Source organism: Saccopteryx bilineata, chromosome 10, assembly GCF_036850765.1.
Source record: "Saccopteryx bilineata isolate mSacBil1 chromosome 10, mSacBil1_pri_phased_curated, whole genome shotgun sequence".
In the NCBI taxonomy this organism is placed as follows: Eukaryota; Metazoa; Chordata; class Mammalia; order Chiroptera; family Emballonuridae; genus Saccopteryx; species Saccopteryx bilineata.
The window spans coordinates 15,049,536-15,073,923 of record NC_089499.1 but is presented as its reverse complement, the minus strand read 5'-3'; the positions used below and the strand labels follow the sequence as shown (position 1 = coordinate 15,073,923).

Sequence of the window (24,388 nt, the reverse complement as noted above, 5' to 3'; positions counted from 1 at the left end):
CCGGAATAGCGGGCAGTGATTTCTACCGCGCAGGCGCAAACCCTTCTAGCTAGCGGATTTAAGTGGCTTTCGGGAGGGACGAAGACACCCAGAGACCCACGGGCCTAAAAAACTTGACTGGCATTCAAGCTGCCCAATGAATAGCCCCCTGGCTCGGAAGCGGTGCTTCGCTGGAAAGGGTAGGGGGCTGGACGGCGTAAACCGAGCGAAGGGAATGATGTAAGCACGAAGCGCTCTGGTGATTGGCTGCCGGCGCGTCCGCCGAGCATCTCCAAGTGATCTGGGCTCCTCTGGCGCCAAAATGTCGCTTGTAGCGGGCGTTATTCGGCGGTTGGACGAGACAGTGGTGAACCGCATCGCCGCAGGGGAAGTTATCCAGCGGCCGGCTAACGCCATCAAGGAGATGATTGAGAACTGGTACGGAGGGAGTCGAGCCGGGCTTCCTTAGAAGCCACGACTTAACTAACGGGCAGCACACCCGAATGGCGCAGACACGCCTCACTGCGCATGCCCCATTGCGTGGGGCCTTGGGGGTCCTTCCTTCTCGCTTCCCCCCCGCGCTGTCGCGAGACTTTTTTGGGCTGTTTGGGGGCAGCAAGTAGAAAGCCACGCAGTATTGTTTTAATGCTGCCATTACCTAAAGAAAATATTTTTTGTTATATATGCAGAAAGCTCACATTTTATAATAATTTTAAATAAAGTATTTAATATCAATCTAATAAAACATTAATATTAAGGTAAATAAGGTTATTTAAAAATAAACATTTTCGGTGGTGGTGGGGGGGGGATCTCTTCATCTTGCATTGTATTAGTTGCCTGCTTATTCCAATTTACCTGCTTATTCCAAAACATGCACACTCAAGTTTACAATTCTTTTAGAGTTTTGTTCTAAGTTAATTAAGATGTTAGGACAGACCGATGGACTTGCACTGGGTTTAATTTGTGATTTTTGAAAATTAATTTAGTGACCCCACTTAATGCTATCCGGCCCTTTACTTTATGGAGGGGGGCGTGTCGGACACCTGGTTTAATGAGGTGTTCCGTGGATTCTGGAGTTTGGAAATGTCAAACAATATGAGGGAAGAGGTTAAAAACGTGGAAAGAAAGATGGGTGTAAACTGTACACCTCAAAGAACACATGCTCATAATGTACCGAAACATTAGATAAGTTCCTTTGTGTTAAAGTCAATTGATGTTGCTAAAACCCATACTTTAAAGGAAGAAAAGAAAATGCCCCAGGGAGGAATGGTACGTTTGTAAAGGGATTTATTGTGAAAACACAAACCAGTGAGAATAAGAGGATTGGAAAGGACTACAAAGGAGAAGACAGAGGATTAGCAGGTAGAGGACAGAAGGAACAGGGACCTAGGAACAGTTTCTTATTTTGACTTGAATTACATAGTTTGTGAAGGCTGGCTTTTGTTTCTACAGTTAGAATTAACTGAAAGAACACTGGGTATTATTGAACTGTGCCAGGATCCCATACGACAAAACTAAACATACTAGTTTAGTGGCTTATAATGAGCTCTAAGCAGAGACTTTGTATGGATTCAGTTATGTTCTTTTTAATATGTAAGCCAAGATGGCTAAACAGCTTCAACTCAGGGGCTCCTGAGAAAGGTCTTTAATATTTAAGTAACGTACTGTCCTATTTCTGAATAAAGAGTTTTCTGTGTGAGGAGTCCATAACTTCTCTTTCCCATATAGCAGCAGCTGGAGTTCGTTTTCTCTAGCAGGTACTCTGTGCTCGTAGACTTCTCTTTGAAAATACAAAAGATAATAGCTTCTTAAAGAACTTTCTGCATTGCCATCTTTTCTTTCCCGTAACATAAATATATTTTCTTAAGGTATGAGTAGAGAAAAACATTTAGAATTTTTAATGACATTTTATTAGCGTCATTTGGGAACCTGAGGCTGAATAAAGTTCAAGTGACAGATGGTAGAATTAGTAGAGAAGAGGTTAAGAAAAAGGCATGCTAAAAGGACCTACGTTTTTTATTTTATTTCTTAGAGGAACAGAAATGGTGGTGAATATCCTGTTGGGAATGATGGTTGGCCACTTATGACCCTCTCTTCCCTTTCTCCAAACTGGTATCAATGTAGTCACAGAGCCTATAAAACAAAGGAAAAATATTACAGACTATCTTATCTGGAATTTGTTTATCTTTGGCTCATATTAAAATTTGTGCACTGGGGTAGTTACAGACCTGTATGTTTCTTCTGTTTAATTTGCCAGCTTAGATGCAAAATCCACAAGTATTCAAGTGGTTGTAAAAGAGGGAGGCCTGAAGCTGATTCAGATCCAAGACAACGGCACCGGGATCCGGGTAAGCAAGCCCTGCGAGGAGCAGGGTCTGTGAGCACCTGTGATACATCTGCAGCACGCGGCGGGCCAAGCGGTTCCCTGTTCTGGAAACTTGGGGCTTGTGTGTGTTCTAGAAACTCAGGGATTGTCTGACTGAAAAATTCAGCACCGACAGTAAGTGTTTATTGAGTTTCTGTTCTACACTGGGCACGGTGCAGGGGCCTAAGGAGGTAAGGGGTGAGTCATGAAGCCACTTAAAGGATGAGTTTTGGGCATAGAGAACAGTACATGCAAAAACCATGAAATGGAAGCACAGCTGACATGGAGGGATCAGTAGGGAGGCCTGTGTGTCTAGAACAGGAGATAAGATCTGAAAGATAAGCAGACTGATCATGTCGGACCTTGTGGGCCACTGGGAAATGTTTGGCTTTTACTCTGAATAAGGTGGGGTGCTAGTCGAGGGTGTTGAGCAAAGAGGTAACATGGTTTAGTGAGTTTGTTTGTTTGTTTGAAGTGAGAAGAGATAGACTCCCACACGTACCCCTGCCTGACCAGGATCCACCTGGCAACTCCCTACCAAGCCATCCTCAGCCCTCAAATCAAGGCAAAGAGAGAGAGAAAGGGGAGGGAGGGGAACTTTTCACGTGTACCCTGACCAGGGATCAAACCCTGGATGTCCACACGTCAGGCCAATGCTGTATCCCTTGAGCCAATTGGCCAGGTTTGGTTTAATGAGTCTTATAAGAATCCTTTGTCTACAGTGTGGAAAGTAGACTAGGGGGATAGGACAGAAGCAGTGAGAATGCTTTTGTCGCAGTCTGGAGGACGGGTTAGGGTGCCTTGGACCAGTTTAGTCTCAGAAGAACCATAAGAAGCAGTGCAAGTCTGGGTTGATTACGCAGAAGAGCTCTCAGAATTTGTTGATGTAGGGTGTGAGAGAAAGAGGAGTCCAGAATGACTTCAAGGTTTTTGCCTGTGCAAATGGTAACAAGTTGCCATTCACTGATGGGAAAGACTATGGAGGAAGTAGGTTTGGGGGAAGATCACAGGTTCTCTTAGGAGCATGATAAACTTAAGATGGCTTTTAGTTGTTATGTGTGTGAGTCTGGAGTGTGGGTAGAAGTTTGAGCTAGAGATAAAAATTTGGTATATTGCATTTTGATGGTATTAAAAGGCATGAGACTCACATGAAAACATGCTCGGCATCACTAATTTGTGAAATACAAGTAAAACTACAGTGACACACTACTTGACATGCGCTAGGATAGCAAAATAAAAAAAGGGAGAGAAGAGAAAGAAAATATTGGCAAGGATGTAGAGAAATTGGAACCCTGTGCATTGTCAGTGGGGATGTAAATAGTGCAGCCACTGTGGAAAATGGTATAATGATTCCTTGAAAAATTAAACAATTACCCCATACTCCAGCAGTTCCACTTCTGGGTATATACTCTAAGAATTGAGATTTGTACACCCACGCTTACAGCAACATATTTACAGTGGCCAAAAGGTGGAAGCAACCCAAGTATCAACAAATAAATAAATTAACAAGATGTCATTTATACATATGGTGAAATATTATTCAGCCTTAAAAAGGAATGAAATTTTGACAGGTGCTACCACAATAATGAATCTTGAAGACATTACACCCTGTGAAATAAGCCAGGCACGAAAGGACAAACATTGTATGATTCCTCATTGTGAGGTTCCTGAAGTAGTTCAATTCATAGAGACGGAAGGCAGAACGATGGTTGGTTACGAGGGGCCTGGCAGAGGGATGATGAGTTTGTTCATTGGGTACAGTTTCAGTTTGGGACCACGGATGCTGATGATGGCCACAGCATCGTACACTCAGAAATAGTTACCATGGGAAATTTTATTTTGTGTATTTTACTACAATTAAATGCGTCTATAAAATGTTTCTAGATTTTTACTAAAAAAGTTCTCTAGTAATTCTTTTTTTTTTTTTTTTTTTGTATTTTTCTGAAGCTAGAAACAGGGAGAAACAGACTCCCGCATGCGCCCAACCGGGATCCACCCGGCACGCCCACCAGGGGGCGACACTCTGCCCACCAGGGGGCGATGCTCTGCCCCTCCGGGGTGTTGCTCTGCTGCGACCAGAGCCACTCTAGCGCCTGGGGCAGGGGCCAAGGAGCCATCCCCAGCTCCCGGGCCATCTTTGCTCCAATGCAGCCTTGGCTGCGGGAGGGGAAGAGAGAGACAGAGAGGAAGGAGAGGGGGAGGGGTGGAGAAGCAGATGGGCGCCTCTCCTGTGTGCCCTGGCCGGGAATCGAACCTGGGACTTCTGCACGTCAGGCCGACGCTCTACCACCGAGCCAACTGGCCAGGGCCTAGTAATTCTTATACAGTCCATGAGACTGGATGAGGTATCGCGAGAGTGTGTGTAGGTAGAGAAGAGGTCCAGGTGTGGCCCCGGGTTCCTCCGCTGTCAGGGCGGGTGAGACCGTGAGAAGGAGGAGCCCGGTCAGTGTGGCCTTCTGGATGCCACGTGAGGAAGTTCCTGCTAATTTACAGACGCTTCTCCTAAGGGGAACTTCTTCTGGGACACATTCAAGAAAAGAGAGATTCAAAAATATATTTTTTAAAATGAGTAACAATTATTTTCTTCTTTTTTGGTATCTTTTAGAAGGAAGATCTGGATATTGTGTGTGAGAGGTTCACTACAAGTAAGCTGGAGTCCTTCGAGGATTTAGCTAGTATTTCTACCTATGGCTTTCGGGGTGAGGTAAGCCACGGGCCACATAAATGTGTGACATATCCTCTGTGATGACATTTCTGCCGTTTGTTAGCATGCCTCTCAACAGATGAGTAAGATACAGTTTTATCATGTGCATCTATTTCATTTAACTTTTAACATTCTTACTTGTTAAATAAATATAAATCTAAGTAAACAAATTCAGGTTGCCAAAACTGACATAATATGTCTCTTGGTGGAAGAATGCAACAACTCCTACAAAGGTTTCTTGTCCAGAAATCAGATGGGACCCTGATCAGTAGTTAAATCTAAGTACCAATGTACAGAAAATATAGGGGGCAAGGGAGCATGCTAAACGATACTGAGGCTGGGAAACTGCATGATCCGAGAACCTATAGAAATAACCTTGGTGAGTAAAAGTATGTATACTTTTTAGACACTTTGTATTACAAAGTGCTCATTGTTACTGATGAAAATGACCACAGGCTTAGTGGCTTAAAACAACACAGATTTGTTATCTCACAGTTCTGGGGACAGAGGACATGGACATCCCTTGGTCTCAGTACACGTGTGGGCAGGGCTGTGTGTCCTCCCTGGAGGCGCTGGGGTACTTACTGGAGAGGCTGTTATGAAATAGACATTTGAGGGGAATGAGAATGAAACTGGGGGAGGGGAATTACTTTTCATTTTAGGCCTTTCTATAGTTCTTCAGTTTTTTATCATGTGCATGTATTACTTTTATTTAACTCTTTAACATTAAAAAGCAGCGCAGACCCGATCGCTGTAATTCAGATCAAACCAGGGTGGCCTCAAGCACCCCGTGGCTCCTAGTGGGCCCCCCTTGCTTCAGGTAGGGGCAATATCAGGGTGCTTACCCTCAGGCTCCCCTGACGTTACACCTCAGACTGAGCTCTAGCAAAGCCGTTTCACTCTGCCTTGGCAACGTCCTGGGTCAGTCTCTAAGCCCGCCCCCTCCTAGAGCCCTGGCCTAGCGGTAGGGTGTCCTTGGGGTTACTATTTCACTGCAGTTTAGGAAGAAAGTGTATTGAGGGGTTTCTGGTGCCACTGTGGCCCCAGCACTGCGTAGGTAATAACTCCGTGACACTCGACAACTCTGCAGAACAAGTTTTGTTTGACCGTTTCACACGTGAGGAAACTGACCCTGTGAGACTAAGTCGCAGGGCGGGGCGCACAGCTGGAAAGGGGCAGACTGGGGACGTGCACCCTGCGAGGTGGACTCGCAGCTGTGCTGCTGTCTGCTTGCTCCAGTGCCTGTGCAGAGGCCCCGGAAACAGCGGGACCGTCTGCCAGTGGCGCTCCCTCTCCCGGGGGCAGGTGGTGCTGTGTCTGTTTAATGTCCTTCCTCACACATGTCTCAAATTTTACATTTTTAATGGTAAAAAAGTACACAAAATTATTTATTTCGAGTGACTCTCTGATCCATATCTGATGGCAAGTTTTTGTTTTGTTTTGTTTTTGTTTTGACAGAGAAGGGATAGATAGGGACAGACAGGAAGGGAGAGAGATGAGAAGCATCAATTTTTCATTGTGACACTTCAGTTGTTCATTGCTTTCTCATATGTGCCTTGACCGTGGGGCTACAGCAGACCGAGTAACCCCTTGCTCAAGTCAGCGACCTTGGGTCCAAGCTGGTGAGCTTTGCTCAAACCAGATGAACCCGCACTCAAGCTGGCAACCTCAGGGTCTCGAACCTGGGTCCTCCGCATCCCAGTCCGATGCTCTGTCCCCTGCGCCACTCTCTGGTGAGGCTGATGGCAAGTTTTAAAGTTGTTGGAAGACAAACTATTGAGAATATTTAACATGCCTATAACTCTACATCTAGACAGAATTGCTATTAATATAGTAATTCTTTGATGATGTGTTTCCTTTTGGATTTTTTAATATATTTTTCCCTTGTTTTAGTAATTATCCTACAGATTCAACTTGATAGTCTCCTTGATTTTAAAACATGTTATCACAGTGAACACAGCTCTCACTGTTGCCATTTGTTAATACAGAATGGAAGAGGCAGTTTAGATCCCTTTCCCGTATTGATGTGACAGGGTTGGCTCAGCATGGATTTTTTTTTTTTTTTTACAGAGACAGAGAGTCAGAGAGAGGGACAGATAGGGACAGACAGGCAGGAATGGGGAGAGATGAGAAGCATCAATAATTAGTTTTTCGTTGCGACACCTTAGTTGTTCATTGATTGCCTTCTCATATGTGCCTTGACCGTGGGGCTATAGCAGGCCAAGCCAGCGACCTTGGGTCCAAGCTGGTGAGCTTTGCTCAAACCAGATGAGCACACGCTCAAGTTGGAGACCTCGGGGTCTCGGACCTGGGTCCTCTGCATCCCAGTCCGACGCTCTCTCCTCTGTGCCACCACCCGGTCAGGCTCAGCATGGATTTTTATTTCATTCCATTTCCTTTTCTTTCTTAGGCTTTGGCCAGCATAAGCCACGTGGCTCACGTTACCATTACAACCAAAACAGCTGATGGAAAGTGCGCATACAGGTATAGTCCCTCTTCTTTTATTCATATGTATTCATCCAGAGATTTGCTTGAGTGTGCGTCTAGAGTAATCCTACCTAAACACCAGTGTTACTGGGGTTTTTTGGCTGAGATCTTGGGTAAATTTTCTTGCTTCCCTTTGGATTAGTTGATAATCCATATGGAGAGTTATTAGGTAATAATGTTATTTCATGGATTCTTAAAAGATAAAGATGTGACGTCTTTCAAGTGTCTGGCAAGGTGTCTATAATACAGAGACAGTCTTAAGTGGTCAGGTGGTGCATTGAGCTGACCACTGGGCTGTGGCTGGGGTGCGGAGGCTCACAGCCCCTCAGCTGGCTCATAGCCACCAGCCCCCCGCCCCATGTGTGCCCTATGCTGGCTTACCTTCTCACAGCAGCCACTGACTGTGCTCATAGCCATCAGCTCCCCACCTCATGTGTGTCCTGTGCTGGCTTACCTTCTCACAGCAGCCACTGACTGTGCTCATAGCCACCAGCTCCCCACCTCGTGTGTCCTGTGCTGGCTTACCTTCTCACAGCAGCCACTGACTGTGCTCATAGCCACCAGCTCCCCACCTCGTGTGTCCTGTGCTGGCTTACCTTCTCACGGCAGCCACTGACTGTGCTCATAGCCACCAGCTCCCCACCTCGTGTGTCCTGTGCTGGCTTACCTTCTCACGGCAGCCACTGACTGTGCTCATAGCCACCAGCTCCCCACCTCGTGTGTCCTGTGCTGGCTTACCTTCTCACGGCAGCCACTGACTGTGCTGTGCTGGCCCAGTTACCAGAGGCTGACGGATGGCCTCGGCGCAGAACAGGAACAGCATTCAAGGAATCAGAATCACGTTTGTTTTTCTAGGCACTGGCCATTCGTTCACTCGTGGGCCTGTTTCTCAGCCTCTTTTTTTTTTTTTTTAATTAATTAATTTATTTATTTATTCATTATTAGAGAGGAGAAACAGAGGGAGACAGAGGAGAGAGAGACAGAGAGAGAGAAGGGGGAGGAGCCGGAAGCATCAACTCCCATATGTGCCTTGACCAGGCAAGCCCAGGGTTTTGAACTGGCGATCTCAGCATTTCCAGGTCGATGCTTTATCCACTGTGCCACCACAGGTCAGGCTCTCAGCCTCTTGAACAGACGGATGTGTAGAGCAGTGGAAGGTGGAGCGTTTCAGAGTATCCAGCACTGATGCTGGAGGAGTTTGACTCCATGCGGATTGTTGCCACCCTAGGATCTGGGGGGCTGATGTGATTAGAGGGCCTCACAAAATGGGGAGACGTTGTGAGTTCATGTCCTCCTAAATAGCCCGGAAGACAACTTCGTGTCTTCACCTCTGAGATCATGTCTCGTGCCCACTCGTGTGCTCTGTGGCTCCCCTTCCAAGGCCAGAAGAAACCCAGAGTTGTCATGGCAGTTAGCGCCCTCGCCATGTGCCCTGGGTCCCCCTCACAGCCCCTCCCCCACACCCCCAGCTGCCGGGTTTCCTAACGGCTCTGTGCTGCTGTTCACGCGCCTCTCTTCCCGGGTGGGCTCCCTGCCCTCCCCCCCGACACTCCTCCTCCCTGGAGCCCAGAGGGATTGTCCCCTCCTCTGTCCTGCTGTTCACGTGCCTCTCTTCCCGGGTGGGCTCCCTGCCCTCCCCCCCGACACTCCTCCTCCCTGGAGCCCAGAGGGATTGTCCCCTCTTCTGTGACACTTCCTCCTGCCCCCCCCCCCCCAGGCTGAATGTTTCCTTCTCTCGCTCACTTGGCCCATTTTTCTGTACTTCTGGTAAAAGTCTGTGTCCTCACTAGATCCAGAGCTTTCTAAGGCCTTTCTTTTTCCTGGGGTCTCTGCAGGCCTGCTACACAGTAGCCCCTCAATAAATGAGTACAGAATTATTGAAAAGGTTTTACTGTCATCTTAGGCACTGGCAAAACTTCTTTGTAGCTCAAAACTCAAGAAATAAAAGGAAATATTTGCTAGAAAAACAGGGATATATATATATATATAGTTATAGTTATTGAAACATTTACAGAAGTAAAGGAAAAATAAAGAGGAAAAGGGTAATTAAGACAATATATAATAACATGGCTGTATTTTAATGTGTCATTGGTGTAATTTTCTTGTTTATCCTTCGGGTAAGTATTCGGTTTCTGTTGGATATCTGATCTTTCCTGCTTTCCGATTAGAGCAAGTTACTCGGATGGAAAGCTGAAAGCACCCCCGAAGCCGTGTGCCGGCAACCAGGGCACCCAGATCACGGTAAGGACGGGACGTGGCGGGGCTCATTGTTGAGAAAGAGCTTTGTGTAAGTATCGAACTAGAATTGTCTCTGAACTTTCAAAAGGAATAGTAAAATGACTTTCTGTCAATTAATAGAAACCCCAAGATACCACTCTCTACCCAAGGGAAATGGTTATTGATTTTTGTGGCTTAGCAGCCTATCCATCCCTGAAAGAACCTTAATCTTGGCTCCAGAAGTTACGAGAAGTGAGAGTCCCAGCCTAGCCACTCCAGTGGTTCTGTGTCCAGAGTCACGTCATTTAATGTCCCTTCACCTCGCTTTTCTCAGCTGTCGAGTGGAATAGAGAAGGCCTGCCCACTCAGAGGGTGTTTGAGTATTTGAGTGTATTAGGAGAGAGGCCATTACGCCACCTCATTTCTGTGGGGCCAGATTTGGTCTCTGTCCATTCTGTGTCCCCCTTAAGCATCCACTGTGTGCATCCCACCCCTCCACCGCCAGCCCAGCTGGAGCACGCCCCCCTGCAGATAACCCCGGGCTTGCCGAGGTGGGCGGGCAGAGGTGAGGGTGTGCTCCCAGGTTTGTGTTAAGAGAGATCCAGGTGACCACAGTGTGATGTCCAGGAACCCCGGTGATCTCAGAAATTTCGTAATTGTTCTTAGTCTGAAAATGTTTGAGTTCCACGTGATATCATACTTGTCTGTAAATTTATGTTTGCCCCACTAACTCCTGTGTCACTCTGGGCAGGACTGTGCTTAATTTGCCGCCATAGTCCCAGAGCCAGATGTAGAGCGAGCCGCAGTCCCTCGGAAATCAGTGAACGGATGTGGGAAGCAGGAAAAATACCCCTAACGTCCTTTGTTAAGGGTACCCTATCTCTGCCCCTCCCCCAGTTAGCGCTGTGTCCTTTGTTAAGGGTGCCCTATCTCCGCCCCTCCCCCAGTTAGCGCTGTCCATAAATAAAGTGAGATTCTCCGACTGAAGACCAGTGTTAGGTGGACTGCTTGGGTCTTTATTTCCATATCTGTGAATTTACAAAAAAACCTCAATCTTCCGTTCAGGTGGAGGACCTTTTCTACAACATCCCCACAAGGAGGAAAGCTTTTAAAAATCCCAGTGAAGAGTATGGGAAAATTTTGGAAGTTGTTGGCAGGTACAGTTCCGAATGTGGGTGGGCCTGTGAGCGCTCTCGCCAGAGGAGTGGGTTCCAGGCTTGGGAACTGAGAACGGTCGCCACGCTGGGACACGAGGCAGAATGCTTCTGGTCGAGGTTTAGTCTCTAGTCCGGCTTTTCTCTCTTGTCCCAGGAGAGAGCACTAGGGTCTGTATCAGTCAGGTTCTTTGGTGACAAGCAAAACCAATGGACTGTAGCTAACTGGAGCCCAGAATAAATTTATTGGAAGGCTAGGAGTGACTCACCGAGGGGCAAGAAGTATGGACAGCTGTTCCGTGGGAGGACGAGAACCAGGGCGGCTCAGCGATGTAACAGTGACCTGTTCCAGTTCTTTCTGTCCTTGACTCTGCTCAGAAGCCGCTTTCTCAGGAGAATGCATCTGACTGGCATGGCGTGGGTCCCCCGCCCATCGTGTGCCCGTATTTGTGGGTAGAAGACCCCGCTTGGCAGGCTGACTAAGGCTGTATCCGGCGGAATGGGGAAGAGGTGGTTTCCCGAAGGAAGACTGGGGCTGGTCACAGAAGAAGGGGAAGGGACTCAGGGCAGGGGGATGACTTCGTGATAGACGTCACCTGCTGGCACCGTGACTCCAGCATGGGCTCTCCGCCTGCGTGTCCTTGAATTCTGACAGACATGTCAACCATTGTGCAGCATTTCTAAAAAATCAAAACTGCGTAAAACATTTGCCCCTAATAAAGTGGAACAGATTAGACATCAAGTTTCTTCGCTTTCCCCTGGAATTGTATAAATCAGTGTCAGAATACTAATCATGTCCTGGAAGGAAAGGAGCTGTAGTGGGCTGTGGGGTCCTAGGTGTGGGAGAGGGAGTGATTGATTGTTCCTGAGTTAGCGCATTTCGCTAGACACAGCCCTTCAGTTCTTGGGGTCCCTGGGGGCAGCGTGGTCAGGAATGGCCCGCCAGGGGACGCTGGGAGGTCCTGGGGCAGAGGCGGGTGTGAAGCAGGTGTATGGAGGGTTCCAGGCGAGAATCGGGGTGCGGGGGTTGTGAAAGCTTAATTCTCACGATGTCCTTGGGGCAACCCAGACCCTTCAAGTTTGTGAAAGTAAAACTAGGCGAGGAGGAAATTGTACTGAGAGGTCCTTGAGTCTGGTCAGCAGCCTCGAATGCAGCGTGGCACCTGTGTTTTGTAGGAGTCAGCCACAGTTAGCATTGATAGCTCTATGAAGTCCCTGCCGGCTTACTGTCCTGTGGGTAAAATGGGGTCCGTGGAGATGTTTTTGTTTGTATCTAGCTTTGTTTACATCACTTCACCCCACGAGTTCATTACCTGAAAGGGGGCTCTGACGCACACGGTGCGTTTGGCCACTCTGCTCACTGTTTCGTTTTTCTCTTCGGCAGGTATTCGATACACAATTCAGGCATTAGTTTCTCAGTTAAAAAAGTAAGTTCTTGCTTCACGGGGTGGGTGGTTATGTATTATAAAAGAAAAAAAGGATTTTTTGTAGCTTGCCGGTGGAGAAGAGGTCGTGCTGTTCTGTCACTGCTGTGAACAGTCACTCGTATTTCTGTTTATCAGCAAGGAGAGACAGTTGCGGACATTAGAACACTGCCCAACGCCACGACTGTGGACAATATTCGCTCCATCTTTGGAAGTGCTGTTAGCCGGTATGTCGGGAACTTACATTTTTAAAATATCCTCGGCCTTGCATCACATTATTTTGGATAAGATAGCATCTTCCTTAAGAGTTTGCTTTAATCAGATATGCAGGCTAGTTTCCCTGCTTCAGACTTGTTAATATCAGAGTCATTATTTCACGTAACTAACACTCCTTGGGTGCGTGTTCTGTCTTAGTTGGGCTGTGTAAATCAGTGTGTCTTTCTAGGTCTCTTCTTCCAAGTATTTCTATTGTAGCAGTGGGAGTTCTAATCTCTGCCAGTGCTCCCCTTTCTCCTTGTATTTCCATTATCATCAACTTAAGGATTTCATTTATTATCATTCAACATTTATTCATTTTTTCCTATATTCCAAGCTTCATGCCAGAAGTCAAGGATGTAAAGATAGGTACAATATTTCCTGTCCTTAAAGACTTCCGTCCCTGGTGGCAAGCAGACTTGTGAGTGTCACCAAATCTTCAAAGCCTAAGAGCAACAATTGCTCACATTGCAGATTCCTCTGCCACCATGTCCACCACCACCCAAAACAGCATGTCTGTCACGCATTCCCAGCTAAAATCCTCAGGACTCACAAAGCGCAGAGTGCCTGTGTTACAAACAGAACGGGAAATACGTCCCTCTGTGTCTGCCAGGTGTGCCTCAGGCGCTCGGGATACACGGACCAGCGAGACGGCCCGACTTCACTCTTTCAAATCATCTTTTTTTCCCCTCCAAATCTTAAAAACAGCAGCAGTAGGCACAGAACCCAGTTTTCTCCTTTGAAGGACAAGTTATTCATTCTTTGAGCAAAACCAAGTTTCTAACGAGGGAACAGTCGATTTGCTTTCAGTTACCTTTTTCTTACTAATTAAGTATTAATGAATTAATTGTTTTGAAATTGTGCTCCCGGAGCTAAGAGAGGGCTCTAGTGTACTTTTAATTGAAAGTGTTTACTTTCTAGTGAAGCTTTTAAGAGCTTCTTAACCAAATTTTAAGACTCAGAATTAGTTGTTACTAAATTCCTAGGGACTGGCAGAGATTAGAACTCCCACAGAGTTCCCAAAGCGTGTTTCCAGAACACCAGGCTCTCGAGACGTTTTGGGAAGAAAGGGTTTGCCGGTTCCTTGTGCGTGGGAGACCCTGCCGGCTGGGCCCTGTGCACAGAGACGCGTCCTGCTACCGCACGAGAATCCCACTGCGTGCAGCCGGTGCCTCGCGGGAGCTGGCTCTCTGTGGGCGCTGGGCTATGTGCAGGGTTCCGTAGGAGGGGATGACGCAGCCATGGCCCTTGCTCCCAGAGGACTCACATTCTGGTTGCAAAGACGCAAAAATAATTATGCCATTCATTTAGTGATGTGCATGATGCCGCAAGGAGAACAGGGCACAGTGGAGAACCGCCGGGGGCGGGGAGGGTGACAGGAAGCTCTTTGAGGGGTCCTCCCTGAGATGTGAGGGGTGGGGAGGGGTGAACCAGCTGACAGGAGGAGCTTTCCAGGCAGAGGGACCAGCACTCAGGGAGGGCCCAGGCAGAAATGAGTGTGGCTTGTGTGAGGACTTCTTTCCACCTACTAACCTCCCCTCCCCTAAAACACGCTCGGGGACACCACGTGGGAGCCCCACCGTGGGGTAGTGGTGCAGTGCAGTGTGGTTAAGGGAGTCGGCAGAGATGAGCTTTTTGGGAGTCTTAGCCCTGGGATGTAGTTACTAAGGTTAAAAAAAGTTTCAGCAAAATAAGGTTTCAGAGCGTGGACGTGGCATTGTGTCCCAGCAGTCAGAGCGGCGCTGGGCATATCGTGAACGTGCCGGAAACCCTGACTGGGGGGTACATGGGTGCACGGCCAGACAGACTGACACATGGGCCCAGGGGGCCGCAGCAAACCAAGTCGCTGGAGTCCTGACAGAGTTAGTTTAGGGGAAGGAGCCCTGATTTTTTCAGTCTGATTCTTTATAATGCCTGGATTTTCTGATATCTTCAAAAGCCTCACAAATTTCTCTTTTCCAACCAGAGAATTGATAGAAGTTGGGTGTGAGGATCAAACTCTAGCCTTCAGAATGAAAGGCTACGTATCCAACGCCAACTACTCAGTGAAGAAGTGCATCTTCTTACTCTTCATCAACCGTAAGTGCAGGAGCACCAGGTGGGGACTGTGTCTTCAGGGAGGGTGTGGCCACGGGGACGCTCCTTTCTGCAGGTTCAGTGACACAGGAACTCCTCGTGCTGCCAGTGGTTTGATCAGGAAGCGTTTTTCATTCATTTCTGGTCTAAGTCTGCCCTGCCCTCTGAGATGTGCTCATCGCGGCTGACTGTCGCCTCTCAGAGGAGCCCGGGAGAGGGCATGGCAGCCCCTGGGAGCCACGCCCCTGTCACCTGCTGGCTTCGGGGTCTTTCCAGGCAGGCCCTAGGCGGATCTTTGTTCTCTCCCCAGATGGAGGTCCACTGTCTGGAATTGCACAGCAGGACGCAGGGAAGGGCGCTTTGGATGTGGGCAAGGTTACTGAAGTAAAGGGGTTCCATGCTAAGCCCCAGAATGAGAATTGTTTATAATACAAAGAACAGCACTAAAAGCCAGAGAGAAAAATGAACTAAATGTCGAGTTTCTTGGATTCCTTTCCTACCTTTATAATCCCAAACACGGCCTCTTTTATTTTTCCATTTTCCATCCTGAAACAAGATGCGTCTTTGCTTTTGGTCAGTTCTTACCATTTTTATCCCACAGATCCTTTACCTTTATCATTCAAAGCAAGTCACAATTATTTTATAATTTTCATTCGGTTTGTTTGCTGTTGGCAGTGGGATAGTCCCCCTTCCACAGGTAGTGATATCCAGCTCTAAAAGTCCCAGATCATACATACTATATTTGACAGCAATTGTTCAAAGCAATACAGAAACAGTAAGGAGGAAGCCAGTATTTTATACCACATTCTGTTACACTGACTTACATTAGCAGGGTCTCTTCCTACTTCGTTGGGAAGGATGAAAGCCTGACCTATAACAAAGCCTGCTTTAATCAAGGCTTCTCAGAAAACACTCTCTGTTTGTTTTTTCCCAACCGTGAAGAAGAACCGCTTTGTACATATGTGTTGGCTACAGAACAGACAGGCAAAGGTCACTGTTAGTGCCATCTGAGTATGTCGCATCCAGCTTCTGGCGGGGCAGTTACCACACAAGCTCCACATTGGCATTACCTAATCTGGTCCTGACACCAAGCTCCCAGTAGCAGAGGGGCCAGGCTCTCCGTGTGCCAGCCAGTTATCTCATACGGTGCAGGCTCGCTCTGGTGCAGGGACAGAGAACACTCCTCTGCAGACCTCAAGTTCAGAAATCTCAGCAGAAGGCTCCGGCTGTCCTTCTGCCAGGTGCTCACACCTGCTCAGCCCTGTGTGGTCAAGACACACAGATAGTACAGTGCCATTATCGAGGGGGCTGTGGATGTAGTGAGCACTCCTGAGAAAATCACGGCCACCCCCCTCATGGGAAATAAAACGATGTGACATAGCCTTGACTGCACCGACACAGGACAACAGACCATCAGCAGGTCCTCTGAGGAGCAAGGAAAGCAGTGTTTTCTGAAAATCAATTTTTTCCTGATTTTAAACTTACCTCTCCCAGCTTTTATTGTTTCCACCCCTTCAAACCTGCCTCGTTTTCTTTTTTTTTTTTTTTAATTTATTAATTTTTTTTTTTGTATTTTTCTGGAGCTGGAAACGGGGAGGCAGTCAGACTCCCGGATGCGCCCGACTGGGATCCACCCGGCACGCCCACCAGGGGGCGATGCTCTGCCCATCCGGGGCATCGCTCTGTTGCGACCAGAGCCACTCTAGCACCTGAGGCAGAGGCTATGGAGCCACCCCCAGCGTCTGGGCCACCTTTGCTCCAATGGAGCCCTGGCTGCAGGAGGGGAAGAGAGAGACAGAGAGGAAGGAGAGGGGAGGGGTGGAGAAGCAGATGGGCGCTTCTCCTGTGTGCCCTGGCAGGGAATCGAACCCGGGACTCCTGCACGCCAGGCCGAAGCTCTACCACTGAGCCAACCAGCCAAGGCCCCTGCCTCATTTTCTAAATTACCTTCAACGCACAGTCAGGTATTTCTACTGCCAGAAACGGCCAGAAAACTCATCCTCACCTTCCTTACTCAGTTTGGATACCCCACGATTGGAAGTCCCTGAGCAGAGCTAGCTGCTGCCTCATCTGACCATCTGGCAGACACATCTCTAGCAGTGCGTACCGCTCAGGGCTGGGATTAGCTTATTCACCGATGTGCTGGCTCCCGGCACGTGGCACAGGTGATAGGTCATCGGTGCGCATTTGCAGAATGGAAAGTCTGAGAGCTGATGCCGCACTGCCCACTGCCCAGCAAGGGCAGAGGTGGTCCACGTGGGCTGATGGAGGGCCAGGGAAGTGGGGAGGCAGAATTTACTGCCCTGTTGTGTTTCTGCTACCTGGGGGACAGGAGAGAGCCCCAAGCCCACAGTGAGGTGCAGGGACGGAGCCACAGGTAAGGGCTTCTTCTGGTCTGGGAGTCTGCTGTGAGGGTCACTCCAGAGGCGTTCTTCCCACGGTGATTTCAGGGCATGGGATGGCTATTTATTTACCTGTCACCCCACCCATCAGCATGGCTGCGAACTGGTTCCTCCCCTTTTATTTTATTTTTTAGATCGTCTGGTAGAGTCAACTTCTTTAAGAAAAGCCATTGAAACGGTGTATGCAGCATATTTGCCCAAAAACACACACCCGTTCCTATACCTCAGGTAACGTAACACCAAACCCCTCACCCAAGACCCGCAGCATATGGGAATGCTGTCATGCTGTCCTCTGAAAGCGACGGGCTGGTGGTAGCCCGGAGGGAGAGACCCCCGTGCACCACGAGCAAAGGATGTCTGTCCCTGCTCCCAGGGGACGGGCACCGTGTTCTCTCATGTAGCAGAATCTCCCGGAGAAACCCCGTGTGCCAGACCCTGTGTTAGTGAAACAAAAGATGAATAACATGTCTTGCTCCTGAACCAGGCAGAAGTTGCCCCAAACCTGGCCTGGAAACCCCTTCTACCTCCTGGGTCCCTCCAGAGCGTTCCTGACAAAGGTTCACATTGCAGAGTGCCATTAGCACAGAGCAGACAGTGAAAGGTGGCCATGGAGCGAAGGCAGTAAATCGATAGTCTTTCTTCTAGACTCTCCTGTATTATGTTTTAATGATAGAAAGTTTTCTCACATATGTTCCTGTTTTGATCTTCATATAATGCTAGTTAGTAATTAGGGGACAGGTTCGTGTTTACAGATGAGAAAACCGACCCAGAGAAATGGACTCGCCCCAGGTCACATAATAAAAAATTCCATTAGTTCTGGAATGGTAATAACAGCTGACGTGTAATAAATGTGCCAGTTACATGCAAAGTGCTTGGTATGAATTTAATCTCCACTTTACAAGTGAGGAGGCTGAGGCAAAGGAAGATGATGTAACGTCCCCAAAGCTGCACGGCTCTTAGGTGGCAGACTCCGCTTTTGACCCCAGGTCACTCAGACTTGACCCTGAAGTTCTGACCATGTTGTCGTTTGGCCACCGTATATACTGTGTCCGAGGTCACTGTTCTCTTTTTTCCCTGCCAGTTTAGAAATCAGCCCCCAGAACGTGGATGTCAATGTGCACCCCACGAAGCACGAGGTGCACTTCCTGCACGAGGACAGCATCCTGGAGCGGGTGCAGCAGCACGTCGAGGGCAAGCTCCTGGGCTCCAACTCCTCCCGGATGTACTTCACCCAGGTGGGGAGCCGGCCCCCTCTGCCCGCCAGTGCCTCTGCCCCTGCCAGTGTGCCCGTCGGACCGAGAGCCCAGACTCGGCCTGTTGCTTTAGGGCAGTGGTTCTCAACCTTTCTAATGCCGTGACCCCGCAATACAGTTCCTCATGTTGCGGTGACCCCAAACCAAAAAATAATTTTGGTGGCTACTTCATAACTGTAATTTTGCTACAGTTATGATTCGGAATGTAAATACCTGATATGCATTATGTATTTTCCAATGGCTTTAGGCGACCCCGCCTGGGTCGCGACCCACAGGTTGAGAACCGCTGCTTTAGGACTTTCTCTCCAAGTATTTGATAGTTTCTTTTAGTAACGTTTCTGTCTTCGGGCCTAACCGTGAAGGTATTGTCATAAGGCCTGGAGTCATAAGGCCTGCCTTCTCATTCTGCCTCCGTCTGGGCCCTTAACCTGACTTCCCAGGAAAACGAGCTGTCCGAAAAGAATAGGGCACCTTTTCCATGCGTTCCTGTCCTCCGGAGATAGGACAGGGCGATCCCACATACATAGGGCAGAGTGATGGGCTGGCCCTGCCGGGGTCAGCAGTGGGTCAGAGGGCCTGCCTCTGTCTCATGCACTGCAGTGGGTGGTGGGGTCCAAACTCAGAGCTGTCCCTGCTTCTCTCCCTGCCTTTTGGGCCTTGGAGTCACGTCCTGCCTGCTCCCCAGCTGCCCAGGGCTGTGCCCTCCGCTGTCCAGGGCCGGTACAGCAAAAGCCCTGGTGTGCAGGGAGGCCATTTGGTACGGAAATTGGCTGCCTCCTGCAGCCTGTTCTAGCGCCCTCATATCCCTGGCTCCAAAGTAGCTGTGTTCATTTCTGCTCCCTAAAACCCACCTGTGAGTGTTTCATAGGTGCCCAACAAGGGCTTTTAATTGTCCTTGAAGAAAGGCTTTTCGTTTTTTGAGCACAGTTGCTACTGTAACTTTTTATTTTACTTTGTTACTGGATATGTTTAAACACACACAAAAGTAGATACATAATATAACAAATACCCATGAACCCACCACCCAGCTTTAAGAACCATCAGCATTTTGCCATAGTGTTTTCTTTCTCCCACTTCCGGCTTCTGCTTCCACTTCCGGGTGGGGAAAGGAATGCATTCAAGTCTACTCCAGGCGTTTACTTTTTACTTAGTATCTAGTGTACGGGTTAGAGTCTTTTTCTTATTTAACAGTGTCCCTTTTTTTTTTTTAACTAATGAGTAGTAATAATATAATATCTGGTCCATATTCAAATGTCCCAATTGTCCAAAAAAGATCCTTTTGTAGTTGTTTTGTTTAAATCTGTATCCAGTTAAGTTCCACTCATTGTGTTGGTTGTTATGTCTTTTAAATCTCTTCTAAGTGTCTCTGAAACTAGAAAAGTCACCCTACCACCTGACTAGGCGGTGGTGCAGTGGATAGAGCATCGGACTGGGATGCGGAGCACTCAGGTTCGAGACCCCAAGGTCGCCAGCTTGAGCCTGGGCTCATCTGGTTTGAGCAAGGCCCACCAGCTTGAGTCCAAGGTCACTGGCTTGAGCAAGGGGTCACTCGCTCTGCTGTAGCCCCCTGGTCAAGGCACATATGAGAAATCAATCAATGAACAACTAAGGTGCCTCAAAGAAGAATTGATGCTTCTCTTTCCCTTCCTGTCTGTCTGTCCCTATCTGTCCCTCTCTTTGTCTCTGTCACACACACACACACACACACACACAGTCACCCTACCTTTCATTGTTCCCTTTGGTGCATTCTAAAGGTTTCCTGTAGAGCAGGTGTCCCCAAACTACGGCCCCGCGGGCCACATCCAGCCCCCTCCGCACTTCCGGAAGGGGCACCTCTTTCACTGGTGGTCAGTGAGAGGAGCACTGTATGTGGCGGCCCTCTAACGGTCTGAGGGACAGTGAACTGGTCCCTGTGTAAAAAGTTTGGGGACCCCTGCTGTAGAGTAATGCTCACTTTGGATTGTCTTATTCTGAGAGGCATTTTAATTCTCCATATTTCCTAATAAACTGGAAATTAGATCTAGAGGCATGATTATATTCAGATTAAAAATGTTTTTGCAGGAATCCTTGGTAGATGAAGCCATTGCGTCCCAGCAGGAGGCGCACACTGACTTATGTCATTTTGGTAACTCAGCAGGTAACAGACTGATTCCTTAATTGTAAAGCTCCCCACTGCTTTTTAGCTTGAAGATTTCACTTTTCATGGGTGGCCATTACCTGAATCAGTTATTTCATTAGGATTACAAGATTATGATTTTCTGATTCTATCATAATTTTTTTTCTGTTAATTATAATTCTTCCACAGAGGACATCTTTCCATCAATTGTTAGAACTGTTGGTTATCCTGAAGTACAGCTGATACTAGAAAGTAAGGATAAATGTTAAATTTTATCCCTGTAATTATCAATTTGTAAAGGAATGAGTTGGTGTTCTAGCAATCTCTAAAGACATTTTATGACTTTTTCCTCTCTTTCTGTCTGTCCCTGTCTCTCCCTCCGTCTTCCTCTTTTTCTCTTAGTGTGTCATAGCTGTTCATAAGACAGTATAATTTAATCACTTGTGGTCATTTGTTTTTTTGATACTCAAATGATTCCATCAAGATTCTACCAACGGAAGCCCCTTTGAGCTGGTGTTCTTATCCTTTTGACCTGATTCCATTAGTCTTTGCTAGTTTGTTTCTGGCATAACAAGATATTATAGGTTCGCTTTGTACATTTCCAGTTCATTTCTCCAAGGAGCTCTGATGTATTTTATTAGGGAATGGTATTTAGAGACTATAATCTGGATGGGGGGGGTCCTCGTTACTACTGGATTGTCTTTGCTTTTAGGCCTTCCCAGTGGACAGAGCTGGGAAATATGTATATTTAAAAGTAAACAGTAAATGGTGGTTGCTGGGAGCTGGGGAGAGGGGAGAATGGGCGCAGAGTGTCAGGGAGGATAGAAATGTCTGGAAATGGATGGTTGTGACGGTTGCACAACAGTGTGAATGCCACAGAACCGACTTTTGTGTTGTCTGTATTTTGCCACAATAAAAAGAAATTTCTTAACAGCACCACAAAAACCTTAAAAATATTAGAACTTTATGTTAATGTCCCCATTTCAAACGGACTTGAGGGATTTTGTTGAATTTTTAAGTTTTATATTTGTATATCTTTATACTTCAAATTTAGGTCAGGATTGCTTCTATAATAATTCCGTAATGGTAATCACACCTGGTTTTAGTTTTTTCTCAAGTACCGCCCGTTTTGGGACGTGGACTCCTAGCCTTCGCATTCTGAATCTCACACTGTCTTTTCTGTCACAGACTTTACTTCCAGGTCTGGCGGGCCCCTCTGGGGAGGCGGTGAAACCCACCACAGGGGCGGCCGCCTCAGCTGCTCCGAGCAGTGGCGACAAGGTCTATGCCTACCAGATGGTGCGCACAGACTCCCGGGAACAGAAGCTCGACGCCTTCCTGCAGCCTGTGAGCAAGGCTGGTCAGCCCCAGGCCACTGTCCCAGAGGACAGCACAGCTCCTTCTCGTGCCGAGCAGCAAGACGAGGAAATGCTGGAACTCCCACCTTCTGCCGATGTGGCAGCCGAGAATCAGAGCCTGGGAGGGGATGCATCAAAGGGGCATGTTTCAGAAACATCAGAGAAGAGCGGGTCCCCCCCTGGCCCGGGCAACCCCAGGTATGGCCTTTTCTTTAACAAAACTGCCTCTACCTTGAGCTACTTTATTCATGGACCACTTGCATCTCCTCTCTGCCGACCCACACTTGGCCTCCAGTGGAACAGTGCTGTGGCCTTGTCCACTGTCTACCTTTGACCATGTTTTGACAGTCACCCATCATAGTGACCTTTGAAATATCTTAAATGTCCATGATTCCAAGCATTAGTTAAAAACATTAGAAAGAAAATCAGATTTACCCTTTATTTTTAGGAATGGCGTTTGATCAAAGCCTGACCAGCAGAGGGAGCTAGAGAGAGAAGCCTCAGGGATCGGGAGGGTTCTCTCTCCTCTCAGAGAAATACTTTTTCTCGATTTAAATTACAAAACTCCCTGAAACATGCGAGCTAGTGGTGAGCCAGGGTAGAGAAGGAGGCAGGAACAACAGGAATGATAACTGTCAGTGAGTCTTGAGCATTCCCAGTATACGGTCTGCAGGTTCTTAAAAGACAGCCCACTAAGTGTGTGAGTGGGTCCTCGTTACTGGGTGCAGTTACAGCCCCGGGGCTCAGCGGCGTTTGTCCAAGGCTGCCCGTCCATGTGGTGGCTGACCACTCAAACCCCAGCACGAACTGGCCATTGGAACTTAGGCAAGGCATTTAACTCGTTTGCTCACTTCTGAGTCAGTCTAGCGAGATGACGTCTGCGGTTTCTTCCCAGAGAGCAATCAGGAAGCTGACATTTATTGAGCATCCACTATGTGCTGGATACTTTGCATACATTTGTGCATTCCATGCTCCTCCTAGCACTGCTGGGGAAGCATTACATTTCTGTTTGTCACTTAGGAAACTATTACCACAAGCTGTTTAGCCTCACAGCACACTCTTAAGAGGTCTTTTAAACCGGAAATCAGACCGTCCTCCTCCTCTGCTGAAAAGCAGCGGTTCCCCTTTGCCCTTGGGACAGGAACCTGCTGCCCTCCCTCTGCTCACCGCTTGCCCTCTCTTTCGTGGTGCTTTGGCCACACTGCTCTGTGGCCGTCCTGAGCTCACAGATCCCACCCCCACCGCCCCCCCAGCCCTCCGCCATGCTCTCACTGCTCCCTCCGCCTAGGAAGACTGGCTTCTTGTCCCTCACAGCTCAACTCAGAAGTTGCCTCTTACCAGAGGCCTTCTTTGTCCATTTAATCTAAAGTCCTCTCTCACTTCCCCGCCTCTCTGTTATGTTACCTTGCTTTATTATTATCTTCGGAGCATTTGTTGCTACTTAAAATGATCTATTTTCTGTTGCACTGTGATTCCCCAGCTAGAAAGCAAGGATACCTTGTGTGTCTTGATCGTGGCTCTTTGTAGTTGGTGTTATAACAATGTCTGTTGGAGGTAGGCGGGGCACTGGCAATGAGACTTGGGAAGGTCAGCTCACCTGTGCAGGGTCCTGCGGCTCTGCAGGGCTGAGCTGGACTTGGGTCCTGCTACGCACAGCAGCCAGCTGTGGGGACCTGGCGTTGGCAGGGAACCCACTGAGCCTGCTGGCAAGACCCCCCCCAGATGTGCAGAGAACCCACTGAGCCTGCTGGCAAGACCCCCCCAGATGTGCAGAGAACACACTGAGCCTGCTGGCGAGACCCCCCCAGATGTGCAGAGAACCCACTGAGCCTGCTGGCGAGACCCCCCCAGATGTGCAGAGAACACACTGAGCCTGCTGGCGAGACCCCCCCCAGATGTGCAGAGAACCCACTGAGCCTGCTGGCGAGACCCCCCCAGATGTGCAGAGAACACACTGAGCCTGCTGGCGAGACCCTCCCCAGATGTGCAGAGAACCCACTGAGCCTGCTGGTGAGAGACCCCCCCCAGGTGTGCAGGGAACCCACTGAGCCTGCTGCCGAGACCCCCCCCCCAGGTGTGCAGGGAACCCACTGAGCCTGCTGGCGAGACTCCCCCCCATGTGCAGGGAACCCACTGAGCCTGCTGGCGAGACTCCCCCCCCCATGTGCAGGGAACCCACTGAGCCTGCTGGCGAGACTCCCCCCCCCATGTGCAGGGAACCCACTGAGCCTGCTGGCGAGACTCCCCTCCCCATGTGCAGGGAACCCACTGAGCCTGCTGGCGAGACTCCCCCCCCCAGGTGTGCAGGGAACCCACTGAGCCTGCTGCCGAGACCCCCCCCCATGTGTAGGGAACCCACTGAGCCTGCTGGCGAGACTCCCCCCCATGTGCAGGGAACCCACTGAGCCTGCTGGCAAGACTCCCCCCTCCATGTGCAGGGAACCCACTGAGCCTGCTGGCGAGACTCCCCCCCCATGTGCAGGGAACCCACTGAGCCTGCTGGCGAGACTCCCCCCCATGTGCAGGGAACCCACTGAGCCTGCTGGCGAGACTCCCCCCCCATGTGCAGGGAACCCACTGAGCCTGCTGGCGAGACTC

The 24,388-nt window shown here is 48.7% G+C and overlaps 1 protein-coding gene across 2 annotated transcripts in view; it reads left to right on the top strand.

Moving 5' to 3' along the window:
• The first annotated feature begins 5 nt into the window (after nt 1–5).
• The window catches only part of MLH1 (mutL homolog 1), a 37,547-nt gene continuing 13,164 nt past the window's right edge, over nt 6–24,388 (top strand). Inside the window, exons 1-12 of one of the 2 annotated variants that reach the window (XM_066244629.1) lie at nt 6–219; nt 2,237–2,327; nt 4,950–5,048; nt 7,459–7,532; nt 9,704–9,776; nt 10,818–10,909; nt 12,291–12,333; nt 12,469–12,557; nt 14,552–14,664; nt 17,198–17,291; nt 18,145–18,298; nt 21,621–21,988. In XM_066244629.1, coding sequence (XP_066100726.1) covers nt 137–219; nt 2,237–2,327; nt 4,950–5,048; nt 7,459–7,532; nt 9,704–9,776; nt 10,818–10,909; nt 12,291–12,333; nt 12,469–12,557; nt 14,552–14,664; nt 17,198–17,291; nt 18,145–18,298; nt 21,621–21,988 — 1,373 coding nt within the window. In that variant the 5' untranslated portion in view covers nt 6–136. The other variant, XM_066244628.1, reaches the window with a different exon arrangement.